The 14,717-nt window shown below is 46.4% G+C and overlaps 2 protein-coding genes across 2 annotated transcripts in view; one reads left to right on the top strand and one right to left on the bottom strand.

Annotated features, from left to right (window-relative positions):
- Positions 1–4,866: 4,866 nt before the first annotated feature.
- POLR2K (RNA polymerase II, I and III subunit K) lies at positions 4,867–7,736 on the bottom strand. Its single transcript, XM_080909341.1, has 4 exons — positions 7,640–7,736; positions 6,913–6,982; positions 6,502–6,594; positions 4,867–5,125 (listed from the first exon to the last, which is right to left on the bottom strand). The coding sequence occupies exons 2-4, from the start codon at positions 6,971–6,973 to the stop codon at positions 5,103–5,105; spliced, it is 177 nt and encodes a 58-aa protein (XP_080765467.1). The 5' UTR covers positions 6,974–6,982; positions 7,640–7,736; the 3' UTR covers positions 4,867–5,102.
- Positions 7,737–13,817: 6,081 nt separating this feature from the next.
- Positions 13,818–14,717, top strand: part of FBXO43 (F-box protein 43) — a gene marked incomplete at both ends in the record, with an annotated part of 10,032 nt that continues 9,132 nt past the window's right edge. Inside the window, one exon of the mRNA XM_080909407.1 lies at positions 13,818–13,857. Coding sequence (XP_080765533.1) covers positions 13,818–13,857 — 40 coding nt within the window. The remainder of the gene's footprint in view (positions 13,858–14,717) is intronic.

Below are 14,717 nucleotides of genomic sequence, written 5' to 3'. Positions count from 1 at the left end.
GGTTTGAGTCCCAGCGTCCGCAGGGGCACTGTCATTTCTCTTCCGGGTCATCTGGAGCTCTATGGCTCTGTGGACACAGGATGTGTGGTGCGCAGGCATGTTATATTATTATATGCAGGCAAAACCCCCATATAAAAAAATTAGTCTATTTTAAAACACTTGTAACTGCTTTTTTCAAACTTAAAAAAAAATCTAAAGAATTAAACAAAAACACAAGGCAGGGCCAGACACCTTTGATCCCAGAATTTGGGAGCAGGTGACTATGAGTTCTAGACCAGCTTGCTGTTCATATCAAGTTTTGGCCAGTCAAGGCTACATAGTGAGACCCGTCTCAACAAACAAAACCCATTTTTAAAAAAGCTTTCAGACTTATAAAGGTTGTCTGTTCTGTCATGGAAACGCAGATTTATTTCACCTCACAGATTACAATTCCTCACTGAAGGAGTCAGGGCGGGAACTCAAGGCCGGAAGCAGAGGCCATGGAGGGTGCTGCTCAGTAGCTGGCTTCCGAGGCTCCAGTCTGCCCACCTTTCTTATACCTCCCCAGGAACACCCACCGCGGGTCGGGTCCCCCAACATCAATCATTCATCAAGAAAACAGCCCACGGATTTGCCAATCTGATGGAGGCAATTCCTCAGCTTTCACTCCCTTTTGCCAGTGACCCCAGTTTGTGTCAGGCTGACAACTAAAAACACACATTACAAACACGTCCACACCGTGCAATAAAAGCCCATTAACCACGATTCACAGATTCGCAGGCTTTCCAGGTTCTTCTGAAATACTTTTTCTGTTTTATTTTACAGTGCAAAATCCAGACCTATGCCATTTAGACGTGTTGGTGAATTATACGGGACATTGAGGAAAACTACGGACTGATCACCTGTCTGTTACGAATCATTCCACAGTGGCTGGAACTCCCCCCGGATTAATGTTTGCTTCCCTGATCCAGCTGTGCTGTCTGGGTACTGGCTGGACTGTTCACACTGAGCACATCCAGCAGAGACCGGCCTGGAGGTTAGACAGAGGAGGACTCGTCCTATGCCACTAATTCTGAAGGGCACCTCGACCATCAGGTATATTTGGATGAAACATGTTTGTGGTTTATTTAGGCACGATTCAGAAAATTCTACTAGTAGTTAATAAACTGTCTCAGGGGATGGGGGGAGGGAGAGAGAGGGAGGGAGATGGGGGGGCACGCATAATACAGCTCAGCCCTACATCACTTGCCAAGCTAAATGTGGGGCCTCGTTTAATTATTTTAATTCTCCCTCTACCAAAAAAAAAAAAAAAAAAAAAAAGAAAAGAAAAGAAAAGAAAACTTATGTTCATAAAAATATCTTTATTTCATGTCTACATATATAAAGGCATGTCTGCAAAGAGAATGCACTGCTTAGGAGGGCTGGGAATTGCTGACAGTCCCTCCCTCCTTCCTTCTTTCCTTCCTTTGCTGCTGGCATGACCTTGGGTATAAAACATCAACAGCTCAACTTTGGAATAAGATCCGGCCAGGGAATGAGACTGTGGCTTCCATACCTCTGGGCTGAGAGTGAAGAATGCTTTTTCCGTCAAAACGGAACTAGGGGGGAACCTGAAGAGTTTTAGTTTTTATTTGTGTTATTGGCTGTTAATTAAGATTGTGCTCTTTCCGCTGTGCCCGATACCGGACTCTTTCAATAATAAATGTAAGCAAGTTTGGGAGTTTGCAAGGAACCAGTACCTCCCACAGTCTGGGTGACAATCCTGAGAAATAAACTGCGGTAGTTACAGGCAGTTGCGCACTGCCCGGTGTTGAATCTTTTATGTTTTTTTCTTCTACAGGATACATTTTAAGATTATTGCCTGTTAGCCTGGCGTGGCATGATGCTAACACTCGGGGGCGGGACATGGACTCAAGATCCTCCTCAGCTACAGAACACAACCAGCTTCAGCTCCACGAGACCCCCGCCCCCATACACACACCTCAACGTTAATTCACAGCTCCTAAAGGGTGGTTTTGATTGTTCCCTAGAGAATTTTTCCGTATTTCTTTTCAATCTGTCTAAAAGCTTGGTCTTGGCTGAGTCTGGTTTATGTGTTTATGGTTTACCTTGCTCTCTCTCATCTCCCATATTTCCTAATCAGTGTATTCGTAAACAGCTCCTGTGCAAACTGCTGTAGCGTTGCGTGGTAACCCTAATACCGTGAAAACCGGGCTTCTCCTACCCAGTCGCCCGGCGCCCCCTGCAGCCAGGAACGGAAGTGGCGAGCCCCAGCCATGGCAACGGTTTCCAGGCGCCGCCAGACGCCGGGCAAGTGTGTGGGGCGAGCCTGGGAGCTGTCTACCTGCAAGGCTCGGCTGTCGTTCCTCCGGCTTGGGCTGCGGTTCCTGGGGCTGAAACAGACGCCGACGCGCGGCAACTTCGCCCCAACTTCCACCCCGAGCGAACCTCAACGGTGCAAAGATCCAATCGCCTCCCCAGACCCGAAAGGACGTTCATCGAGGGTGTCCGTGTGCTCCACACCCCGCGGATGCTCACCGGGACCGCTCCCTGTGACCAGCGGAGGAGGGCGCCCCGCCCCGGAGGCGGGGCTTAACGCGGCTGGGCGGGGACTACGCTCTCTGCCCCGCGATTGGCTACCCCGGCTGCCAGCGCCGATTGGCCTCGCGGGTCGCAGCCAACTTTTGGGTTTTAACCTGCTTTACAGCGAGTTGAACGATTTCTTTTTGCTTTGTTTCGATTTCTCGAGGCAGGGTTTCTGCGTGTAGCCTTGGCTGTTCTGGAATTCGCTCTGTAGCTTCGCCTGCCTCTGGCTCCCGAGTGCTCGCCACCACACCCCGCTTACAACGCTGATCATAGACCGCCGTGCTCCTGGCTGGAACGTCAGACTGCTGCACGCTAGGCTTGCTCATCTACTGCCTTTACACAAGAATAAACGGAAGGCACGTTCTCCTCTTTTCATGCAGCCCACATTTCCTGAGAGGTTGGTGAGGAGCGAGGTTCCCCTTTGAGTGTTGCAGGTACAAATATGACAGGCAGAAGCAATTCAGACGAATAAAACAGCAGAGTCGGGGTTGGAGAGATGGCTCAGCGGTTAGAGCAGTGGCTGCCCTTCCAGAGTTCAAATCCCAGCAACCACATGGTGGCTCACAACCATCTGCAATGGGATCTGATGCCCTCTTCTGGTGTGTCTAAACACAGCTACAATGTACTTAAATAAATAAATCTTTAAAAAACAAAACAAACAAAACCCAGCAGAGGTCGTTTTGGGGAGAAGTTTACTTCCATATCAAATACATTTCAGATTTGGTAAGATAGAACAAAGCAGCTGATATGTGCCCAGTCCATACAAGAATCCAGTACATTCTCTTGTGACTATGTCCAGGCAAGTCTGCTGGCAGGGGCCGTTGCCGGTATCAGTACCAATGTTTAAGCCATTGCATTTATATACTTAGGGCTTGATGTTGCCGGACGCTAAACTGCGTGTTTGTAGGTGATGAAGACTCAAGCTTTAGGGTAATCCTTGGGCTGTCTCCTTTCCGTGGAAACAGCATCACACGCTCCAGGTGCTCACTCCAGACAGCAAAGTGAGCCTCAAGCAACCACCTGAACTTCCACAACACTCATTCGTGCAGAGAAAAACCTGTAACAACCTGGGGTTTGTGATTTTTTTCCCCACACTTCATGTTTTCTTCAGGCTATATAATCTATGCTGAATTGAAAAAGGTCAAAACAATCTGGAGACTGTGGCCAATAAACAGACAGGTAAAGACAGGCCCAGTCAGGGTCACACAGATAGCTCACAAGGGGTGCCAAAGTCTATTCTATTTACAGGGCTCTTAAACAGCAAAATGTATTTCAAGCTGTGCCTGGCAGTGTAGGCCTGCACTCTCAGTTACACAGGAGACGGAGGCAGGAGGATTGCAAAGTCAGGCCTGTTTTCAAGCAGCCAACTTGGACACACACAGTAAAGCAACACAGAGCAGGGCACCATGGGAGAGCACTGCTGCTCTAAGCAGTCCATCTCTCTTGGCCTCAAACTAGCTATGCAGTCAGAGACGACCTTGAATGCCTTCGGAACCCTCCTGCCTCCACCTCCCCAGCACTGGGATTACAGACAGGCTGCACTACACCCAACTCGAAGAACTCTGTGGTCTGAGGGATGTATACACCTGCATAGCTGATGAAACACTTTCTATACCAAAGTCTATGTGTGTGTCTGTGTGGACTGTATGCACACACCCAGAGGCAGTTCACACGCCCTGGAACTGGACTTCCAGTCTGTTGGGATCTACCCAACATGGGGGCTTGAAAACAGAACCTTTGAAAGTTCAGCAGGTGCTCTCAACTGCTGAACCAGTCCTCTGCCCACCCAGCTAGGTCTATCCGCTTCTGATTTTTACCCATTACATTTTACAATTCTACAGAAAGCAAGTACAATGGTACTCTGGATTGTTTAGAGTTGACAAAGTACAATCGTTTCCAAGGGACATATCTCTTCAGACCTTCAGAAAAGGTTCTAGGAAACTGAGTCCAGAACTTTCAATGTTCTTTTCTAATTATTTTTCTCTGTGGGTGCGTGCATGTGGAGGTCAGAGGACAGACCCACTTCAGAAGTCGATTCCCCTTCCACTATGTGGATCCCAGGGCCTGAACTCAAGTCATCTGGCTTGGTGGCTTTTGAACAAGATATTGAGTAGAAGTGGGGAGCTGGAGAGACAGCTCAGCAGTTAAGAGCACTGACTGCTCTTCCAAGATCCCGAGTTCAAATCCCAGCAAACACATGGTGGCTCACAACCATCTGTAATGAGATCTGATGCCCTCTTCTGGTGTGTCTGAAGACAGCTACAGTGTGCTCATATGCATTAAAAAAAACAAATACATATTTAAAAAAAAGAATAAAAGTGGTTTGGGGAAACACTTTAATCTTCACCGTGTGAGGAATTACAAGAATAAATTAAGTCATAAGTTGAACCAAAATTTCCTTTATACAAAGTACTAAAATACAATTGCATTTCTAAAATAAAATCATAGGTGCACAGTTGTCGTCATAAGGTAAACTACGTTAAATGCTATACATTAGAGACATCAGTGAGGCAAACGTATGGATGTAATTCCCCGTTTCATCGAGCATCAAAAACCACCACTGTTGAGCTGAGTTAAGGATTTTAAGCAGTACCTAAACCAGTCCCCCGCACCAAGCCTGCACTGATACAAAGTAACAGAAGAATGAGGTTCTCTAGGCCATCAGAGATCACCTAAAAGCAAAGCACACCACCTCCACTTTCAGTACCTCAGTTTTTGGATATAAGATAATAATATGTTAATAATATAACACATCAATATAATACAGAATAAATATTAAAAGATAATGAGCCAAGTTCTGATACCTCACTGAAACAAATAAGAGTTTGTGTCGGTTACCATGAAACAATCTGTAGGCCTCACTATTTCCATTAAGTTATTAATTTCTTCTTCCACACTTTAGACTTCATAACTACTGTTCATAAACACTGTTGGTTAGCGATGATTACTACTAAACACAAAGACTTCCTGAAAAATAAAACACTTGGGTATCAACTACTTTTTAGGTTACTGAGAGCCCATAATGAATAGTACATAAAATGCTAATCATGTTTACTTAAAAAACAAACAAATCTGCCAGGCATTGGTAGGCCATGTTTTTAATCCCGGCATTTGGGGGCTGGAGGTTGGGGGAGGTATGTGAATTTCTGAGTTTGAGGCCACACAGAGTTTTAGGATGGCCAGTGATAACCTAAATAAACGAATAAATTAAAAATGTATTTATTAGGTTTTTAATTTTTTGTTGACGTTTATTTTATGCATGAGTGCTTTTGCCTACATGTATGTATGTACCATTTGGGACCCTTGCACTGGTCAGGGGTCTATCCGACCATCTGTGATTGTGAGCAATCATGTTGGTTCTAGAAATAGGCCCTTTGAAAAAGCAATGCTGTTGTTACCTGTTGATCCATTTCTCTAGCCCCTATTTGGTTCTTTGAGACTGGGTTTCACTAGGTAGCTCTGGCTGGCCTGGAATACTACGTGTAGACAAAGCTGGTGTTCACAAGGAGCTGCCTGTCTCTGCCCTGCACCCTTGGGTGTGGGAAAAAAATTGTATTAAAATAATCAATCTGGGTACACCTCCTGTGAAGTCTCCACTCTCTTAGTTCTTATGCTTAATAAGTCCACATGCACTCTGCTTAAAAAATAAACAATCCGGGCTGGAGAGATGGCTCAGTGGTTAAGAGCACTGACTGCTCTTCCAGAGGTCCTGAGTTCAATTCCCAGCAACCTCATGGTGGCTCACAACCATCTAGGATCTGATGCCCTCTTCTGGTGTGTCTGACAGCTACAGTGTACTCATATAAATGAAATAAATAAATCTTCAGTAAATAAATAATCCAAAAGTCATTACTACTTTGATCAGATCTTGGTCTTCATCAACCCGAGTACTAGTTATTTCCTCTTCGAATTTAGAGAATGTACTTAAAAGGATACATCTCTTAGTCCTCTTCTTGTACATTATTCTATATCCACATTCTCTGCACCTGATTGGATCCCTGGATTTTATTTCGTTTTCGGTGTGACACTCTGGGAAAGAAAGCACATTGATTCAATGCCTGAAAGAGATACACTCCGGAAAAGCAAATGTTAGTGACAGGAGGAAACCAAGGCACCAAAGAATCCAAGTGCATGCTTATTACTGAACAGATGAAGGAGAAAGAGAAGTTGTAGGCAGTATACCTTTTCCAGATAAAAGAAAGAAATCTTAATAAGGGATAGGGATTTTTAAGTTAACAATCGCTAAAGTGCTCCACGTTATGATTTTAAAGATGTAATTTTACTCATGTAAGGAAGAATTTTTTTGGGGGGGGGTTAAGTACAGTGTCATTTAAATGTTACTCTTACCTCCACAAATATATATCATTGGCTGCTGCTTTGGTGGTTGGACATCTTTCTGGGTGTCCATTGTTAGTGCCTGAAATCAGAGCCAAAGACTGAATAACAAACGGTCTTTTTTTTTTTCCTCAGAAGCTATACAAGGTTCTGATTTTCCGGCCGAAGAGAAAAACCCAGTAGAATGTTTGCCCAGCATGCAGAGGCCCAAGGACCAATACCCAGTATTACAGATGAGAAAATTAAAAGAAAAAAAAAGTAGTAATTCTTTATCCAAACTTGCCCCAAACTGTGTGTAGGTTTAGTCTAAAGGATAATAAAACACTTTAATAATAATAAATACATTATGAATGTTTATTACACTCTTCACGATCCTAGAAACTCGAACAAATGGAGGCTAAGGACAGGTTTGCTTGCCCAATATCACGCTGCAAAGGAATTCAGATCTGAGCTGGGAGTAGTAGCTCCATCAAAGCTTATCTCAACACTAACTCCACCGCCGGGGATCTTTATTTACGCATTTGGTTCTTTGAGAAGACTTTGAGAGTCTTCACTTTGTAATTCAGATTAGCCTAGAACTCACTTTGTAGCCTAAGCTAGGCTCAAAGTCAAGGTGCTTGTTGAAGGTGTAATTCTCCCACCGCTGCTTCCCAAGCGCTCAGATGGTGTACTACCTCTCCCGGCCGTCCTGGTTTTGCCCCAAATTTACTTCCAAAACCACCAGCCGCAGACCACTTACCTCCGCAGCTCAAAGAAGCTCCCTCTCTGAGCACGCAAAAGCTTTTTCCGGTCCTTAGAAGCAGAGCCACTACCGGCGCTGCCCGACAACTTCCGGCGCCTAAGTATGACGTAAGAAGCCACGCCCCCTCCGCCCGGAAGTACAGAACTAGCGCGCTTGTTTTTGAAACTGGTTTACAGTGTTTCTCTCCGTGAGTTTTTGTTTTGCTTTTTTCTTTTTCTTTTTCTTTTTTCTTTTTGCCCCCTTTCTCCAGGGTAGCAATCCAGTCCCACAGCTCGGCATTCAAAGGTTTGTGCTTCTGTAACGGCAGATAGAGCAGTAACCCAAGACATGCAGGTTTTTTGTTTGCTTGTTTGCAATTTCTAGTTCTCTCGTAGTCTCCTGTCACCTCTCCTCCACTTTATGTTGGGGAGTGGAAAGATAGGGAAAGGGGAAGCCCGAGGCTTGATAGTCTATGTAGCCCAGGCTGCTCTTAAGCCCGCGCAGTCCTCTATCTTCGCCGCCTCGGTGCTGAGATTAATTGCACAAATCACAATGGCTGCCATCTTCCTTTTTGTAGCCAAGGTTTTCATAAGGGCAGCTCCATCAATTACTTCCACTAGCTGGTAGCTTTAGCTTTTCTCGTAGCATTCTCCCTCCTGTGTTTGACCAGTTCCGTAGAGGGTACAGGTGTGTGTTCTCAGAGATCAAAATTCAGTAAAAGTATGTTGGTTTAGGACATTTATGCTCAATTATTTCTCACCATTTATTTTTAAATTAGGGCGGAGAACGTGAAGGGTTTCGGGTAAAAAGTTTTACTAGTATCTTAGTGAACTCCCTCTCCCCCCTCCAATCTCCATCCACCAAAAGAAGAACTTTGAGCTTTGCTTTTAATTTCTAGTTCAAACCTATGATATGATACTCTCAGACCAGCTTGACAAATTCCAGTCTTCCTAGATGCCAATTAATTTTTTTTTTTTTAAAGAATTGCTGGCTTAACTCTGTAGTAAATGCTTACCATGGAAGGATGGGTTCACAGCGGTGGTTTCTTTCAAAAGGAAATCAGAAAAACAGTACTTTCCAATTTCTTCCTCTATGTACAGGAGTAACAGCATATTTTGACCTGCAGCGATGTTACAAAGTACCCCTTCTTAACAAAAGGGAAGATGGAAACAAGTTTGCACACTAGACATCTGTACAATGAATACTAGGCTAAACCCATGGCTACTGTAAAGGATTTCATACTGCAAGACATCTTGGATTTTATAAAGTTTTATTGTTATGTTGAGTACCAGTAGAGATCAGAAAAGATAGTTGGACCCTCTTGACTGGAATTAGACTATTATAAGCTGCCTTACCTAGATGTTGGGTACTGAGTTGTTCCTCTGCAAGAACATCAAGTGTTCTTAAATGTTGAGCTGCCTCTCCAGCTCTTGTGATTTTATTTCTCAGCGTCTTGCTATGTAGCCTAGGCTAGCCTGGAATTCATAGATCCTCCAGTGCAGAGATAAAAAGTATATACCATTAAGCATAACGTTTTACTAGATTCTAACTGTTCAAGTACCAAATGTTCCATCACAAAACATCTATGAAGGTTAGAGTGGATTGTCACACATAGATCATACAGGATGGTTGTGTAATGCCCAGTCACGGTAAAGAGACCCAATATTTCCATAAGAGTTCATGCTGGTGCTAGTGTCCCTCCATTTTCTATTAGTAGTAACTGGAGAACCACCATGTATCAGAACCCATTGTCAAAGATAACACGAAGCTAACTCCGAGAGCATCCACCACATGCCCGACATTGCCGTATTGCTCTCCCAGTGAAGGCTGATGCCACCCTAAGGCCTTTAACCCTTCATATGATGGTTATGATGAAACAAGTTGCCATTGTTTTCCCTTGAATCTCTGGGTTTCTTTTATGCTTGATGATAACAATTTCTGAACAGCTTGAATGTCAAGGTCATTGAGGAAAATTCCTTGTTTTATTGAATAGGTCCCAGAAGAAAACTAGACCTTGAGTTTCCCATTCTTCTGACTCCACTTCCCACATTCTGGGGAATAAAAGAGCTACCATGCTTTGGGTATGCTTCCCCCCTCACGTGTAATAAAAATGCCTCCTGAAAAATAAGTGTCTTAAAATTTGATAGCATGACAATACGGTGATTATTTTTAGCCGTATGAAAAATGCTATTCCCTGTTTACATTGGTGTGGGGAGAATTAAAATTAGATTACATTTTTTTATCTTTCAGAGGAGAGTGTCACTACAGTCCACTACCATGAATAATGTAGTTTAGTTTCCCACATTTGGGGAAATTTCTGGTGTCAGCACATCTGGAATGGAGAGGATTTGGCTCATCCTGGGAAAACCATCTTCATGATGGTGGCAAGTCCTCTGCCAGGTAAGTGTACAAGCCAGGTAAGTGTGCAAGCCAGGTAAGTGTGCAAGCCAGATAAGTGTGCAAGCCAGATAAGTGTGCAAGCCACATAAGTATATCATCATTTTTATTTCGGTGGGGTGCCCATTCATCCTAAACTGACCTCAGATATATCTAGCCGATGTCCTGGAACTTCTGGTCCTTTTGTCTCCACTTCCCAGATGCCAGGCTTCTGTTAACCCCGGCACTCATACATGCTAGGCTTTCTCCATCTCCATCCCGGTAACATAGAAGAACGTGCAGAGGGGAAATTCCGCAGCAGGGAGGATTGTCATGACTGACCAAGGTGGGATGAAAGGACTTTAACAATGACTTACTTGAGGAGACAGGAAGGGGACCATTTATTTTTTGTGGGAGTGTCAGACAAGTGCTACGTGTGTTAGTTGAACTCACTGGCTCATTAGGTTATTCATGCACGTCTTTAACTTTACCTGAGTTTCATGCTTCTTCCTCCTCATCATCATCATCAATCTATGTGAACTTTCAATATATAGCTATGGCTGACCTGGAATTCACTGTGCAGATCAGGCTGGCCTCAAAGTCACAAGAGATCTGTCTGTGTTTGCCTCTGCCCCCCAAACACCCGGATTAAAGGTGTGTACCACCACTCCTGGTTAAAGATTATTTTTTAAGTAATAAGTGTTTTGATTGATTCAGATAAGTTTTCCTAAAGGAGGGTCGGTAATCATTCCCTTTAGCATCAGAAAAAAATGGAGGCATGCATGGCTGGCAGTACAATCGAGTCTTATGTTCGAGTCCTTCCTTTAGTCCTGGCTTTGTGGACGCCGTTGCTCGTGTCCCTTTCTTCAGAAGTGTCTTTCGCTGGATTCCAGGGACCCCACTTGGCCTTGCTTTGTGTTTTTCTGTTACTCGATGGTGTGGCTGTAGGTGACAGGATGTCATCCTCTGCGGGCCGGGTATCCAGGAGCTTAACTCCGTCAGCAGTTTGTCTCACCCAGCCTGTGACATCGCCAACAGCCTCCCTCAGATTCCTGAGAGCCCAGAGCAAAGGAACAGGAAACAATACTGTCTGTGACGAGTGGTTGACGGCTCTTCTAACAGCTTCCTGTCCTTGCACGTTTAGTTCGGGATTCCCTGTTGTCTCCCCTTTAATTGCTACACACCCTTCAAACTCCACCTTCCCTTGTGCACCGTATCTCTTCTCCAGATGTTTGTTTCCTTGTGCCACCGTTCTTACTCCATTACAGTATTGCTCTGTCCTGTACCAGTGTTAGCAGTTGGATGGCTGGGGGATCTTCTCTAGCCAGATAGAAGCTGTATGCGGCAAAGACCCGCTTGCCAAGGGCGGGCAATTGCTGTTCTTTCTCAGCAGCAGCAGCCGCAGGTCTGGAAGAGCGGCAAGTGGCGCCATCTAGTGTTAGTTCTGTGGGCCTTGGGTAGCCTCACCCTTTGCTCTGTGACTCTTAGCCAAGGGCACCTACCAGGCCATCAATATTCGGCTTCGGCCTAGTACGTGGAAGTCTGGACTCCTTAGCCCCCAACAGGCGTCCAGTGTTAACAGTGCTCAGGATCTAGGACGCGGGACCATTGCCCTAAAACCCTGACAGCTCTTATGAGCACATGTGTGCTTATAAAAAAATAAATAAATGAATACAAATTAGAGGCAGGCAAGGGTACTTTTATTGGGCTCCGTGCCCATTGCAGGAGCAGGAGAGCATCACAGCAGGGTGTTTCCTGGGCAACTCATCAAATAAATCAAAGCCTGCTCATATGGCCAGAGGAGGGGTACGTACTGCCAACACAGTACTGCGTTTTTTTAGACCCAGTCATGTGAGTCTTCGCTAGTCACGGGGGAAGTGCTACTCCTCTGGCTTAAATGAAGCGGTTTGAAGATCACTCAGAGTTCACTAAGGCTTGGGAGAGCAGAGTGCAGAACAAAAACTAGAACTAGTACTGGATGAGGTGGCGTCAATGTTAGCCAATCGGGGGCATGGGCGTCAATGTTGACAGCCAATCAGGGCAGCAGGAGAGTGCAGTAGCTTCTAACTAGGGAGTCAGACCGGCGCCTTGGGCATCTTTATCTGCAGGACAGTGAACCGGAGGAGTGCTCACAGTCAGAGCTTACACAAGCAGTGATTTTAAACATTTTGAAAGATGTGTATCTTTGTGAGTATATGCCATGCGTGTTCAGGCGCCTGCAGTGGTCACAAAAGGGTGTCAGATCCCGAAGCCGCAGTTCTGGGCGTTTGTAAGCAGTGTGGGAAGGGTGCTGGGAACCAAACGCAGGTCCTTTGAAAGATTAGCTCGTATCAGCTGAGCCATGAAATTCTAGCTGTGCTTTAATGGTTAACACCCGCCCAGTGCCCTAGGGAGCGAGGGTACCCTCACCTGCTTACAAACAGGCCTCATTAAGAAGCTGTGCCCTGTTCCTCTTTGTGTAAGTAGCCAGCATGTAGTTTGAGCTTAATATTGGCGTTTGGATATCTGAAACCTAGTTTTCAACACCTAAGGGGCATCCAGGCGCAGAAACGCCCCCAGAGAAGAGGGTCGGAGAGGCTGTCGCTGGCTGAAAGGTGGCAGCTGAGGTTCTGAGTGAGAATCGTGTTAACCTGGGGAAGATGAACTCCCGTTGCAGTGGTCCCAGGAAGTCTCTGCTCAGAGACCAGTTAGACGACGGGTCAGGTCTATGTCTGACCTACATTTTGTACTCAGAGAGCACTGAAAACCCAGACTTTAAATGTATTAGGCACGGAAGGTTCTTGGATGCTCTGATCCCTAAAAAGAAATGTCTGAAAACACTCAACAGTCACTGATTTCTTCATAACTTTCCTCTAGTTGTGTTTTTCAAGACAGTGGCTCTGTAGCCCAGGCTGACCTGACACTTGGTGTGTGGACGGGGCTGGTCTGCCCCGACGGCAGAGACTATGGGGGTGTGGCAACTTTGTTTTTGTCTATTCACAAAATGTATATAGTTGTTCGCTGTAGAAACAAGGGCAAAGACAAACTATTTTTAAACATCATTAACCAGGTGTGGTGGCACACGCCATTGCTTGAAGGGTGGAAATGAGGGTGTGACAGGGTCTTAAACACAAAACAAAATTGTGTGTGTGTGTGTGTGTGAGTTCTTGGTTTATTGGGGCACACCTGCAATCCTAGCACTTGGAAGATGAAGGCAGAGGCCAGCATGGACTCCCCGAGACCACTGCCTCTCGGCCCCAAATCAAACGCTAAGGGAGTCAGCCACACTTCTCAGTTCTTATGCTCTGAATATTTACGCCTTCGCCACCCAAAGCTGTCGGTAGGAAGCTCTGACTCTGAACGTCGGGCGAACCGCTTCCAGAGGCGATGGAGGCCCGGCGCGCAGGGATGCGGGGCGGGGCAGGGGGCGGGGAGGGGGGCGGGGAGGGGGGGCGAGCGGCTGGGAGCGCAGGAGGGGAGGGGGCGGGGCAGGGGGAGGGGGCGGGGAGGGGGCGGGGGAGGGGGGCGGGGAGGGGGGCGAGCGGCTGGGAGCGCAGGAGGGGAGGGGGCGGGGAGGGGAAGGGGAGGAGGGCGGGCTTGGCCGCGGTCCCGGCTCAGGTGCGCCCTCCCTCCCTCCCTCCCTCCCTCCCGCCCCCTCCCGCCCCCTCCCGCCCGCTCGCCCGGGTGACGGCCGTTAGTCCGCCCGCTGCCGGCTGGAGAGAGGCCGGGGACGGAGAGGCTCCGAGCGGCCCGACCTCCCCGACCCGCCGCTGCGCGTCCCGGGCCCCGTTGTTGGGTTTTTCTAAGTGCTGGCGCCGCGGCATGAGCTTTACCGGCAGAGATGACGGACTCTCCCCGGCACGTCTCGGTGTTGACTGGGGGTAAGATGTCTCCGCAGACAGATCTGAGCGATTTGTCAAGATTTTTTTGTTTTTTAAACCATCAGAAGGTTGGTTTGGCTCATCAGCCCGCGTTTGCGTGGATGGTTTTCAAAGTTTGAAGCAGACGTGTCGGTGTACGTGCAAGATGAGGGACGCGGGCAGCCTGCGGTTTTCCCGAGGGGGCGTGTGGGGCCCCCACTTTATTCCCAACGGCCTCAGGTTCCAGTCCCCAAATCCCGTGCTGGTGAGGCACCTAGCGGTGGGGTGGCAGAACTTCGAGGCCACTGGCCACACGGGACAAAATACGACATAAAATAATACAAAATACAAACTGATAAAAGCACTTGCTCCTCCGACTTTGGAAAATGGGTTCAATTTAATATTTTTTAGGAGAAAATGATTTATGAGAGGATATAACAGTGAGGCTCTGATCTTGTGCTTCTCATAGCAGGTTTTGTTTGTGATGTGCTTTCTTTACTCAGATTTTACTTACATATCAGAGATGACCCAATCCATAGGGTCTAAAGAGAGAACTGACTTTCAGAAGCTGTCCTCGGCTCCCACAGTGTACTACAGCATGTTTGCCTGGGTCACACACCCACACATAAATGTTAAAGAAAAAAAAGTGTTTTTTCAGATTTATTTTTTAATCATGTATGTCTGTATGTGCATGAGTACAGTGCCCATACAGACATACATAAACACACTATGAACATGCCCATAAAAGAGGGCAGGTGGAGCCTGGAGTGGCAGGCAGCTGTGAGCCACAGTTCCAGACTCACTTAGTGAACTTGGAAAGGAAATAACCCAAACACAAAGACAGCAGAATGTTATGAATGTTACAACCCTACTACACTCAC

Source organism: Micromys minutus (genome assembly GCF_963924665.1).
Source record: "Micromys minutus genome assembly, chromosome: 33".
Classification (NCBI taxonomy): domain Eukaryota; kingdom Metazoa; phylum Chordata; class Mammalia; order Rodentia; family Muridae; genus Micromys; species Micromys minutus.
This window is presented reverse-complemented; position numbering and strand designations above follow the sequence as displayed.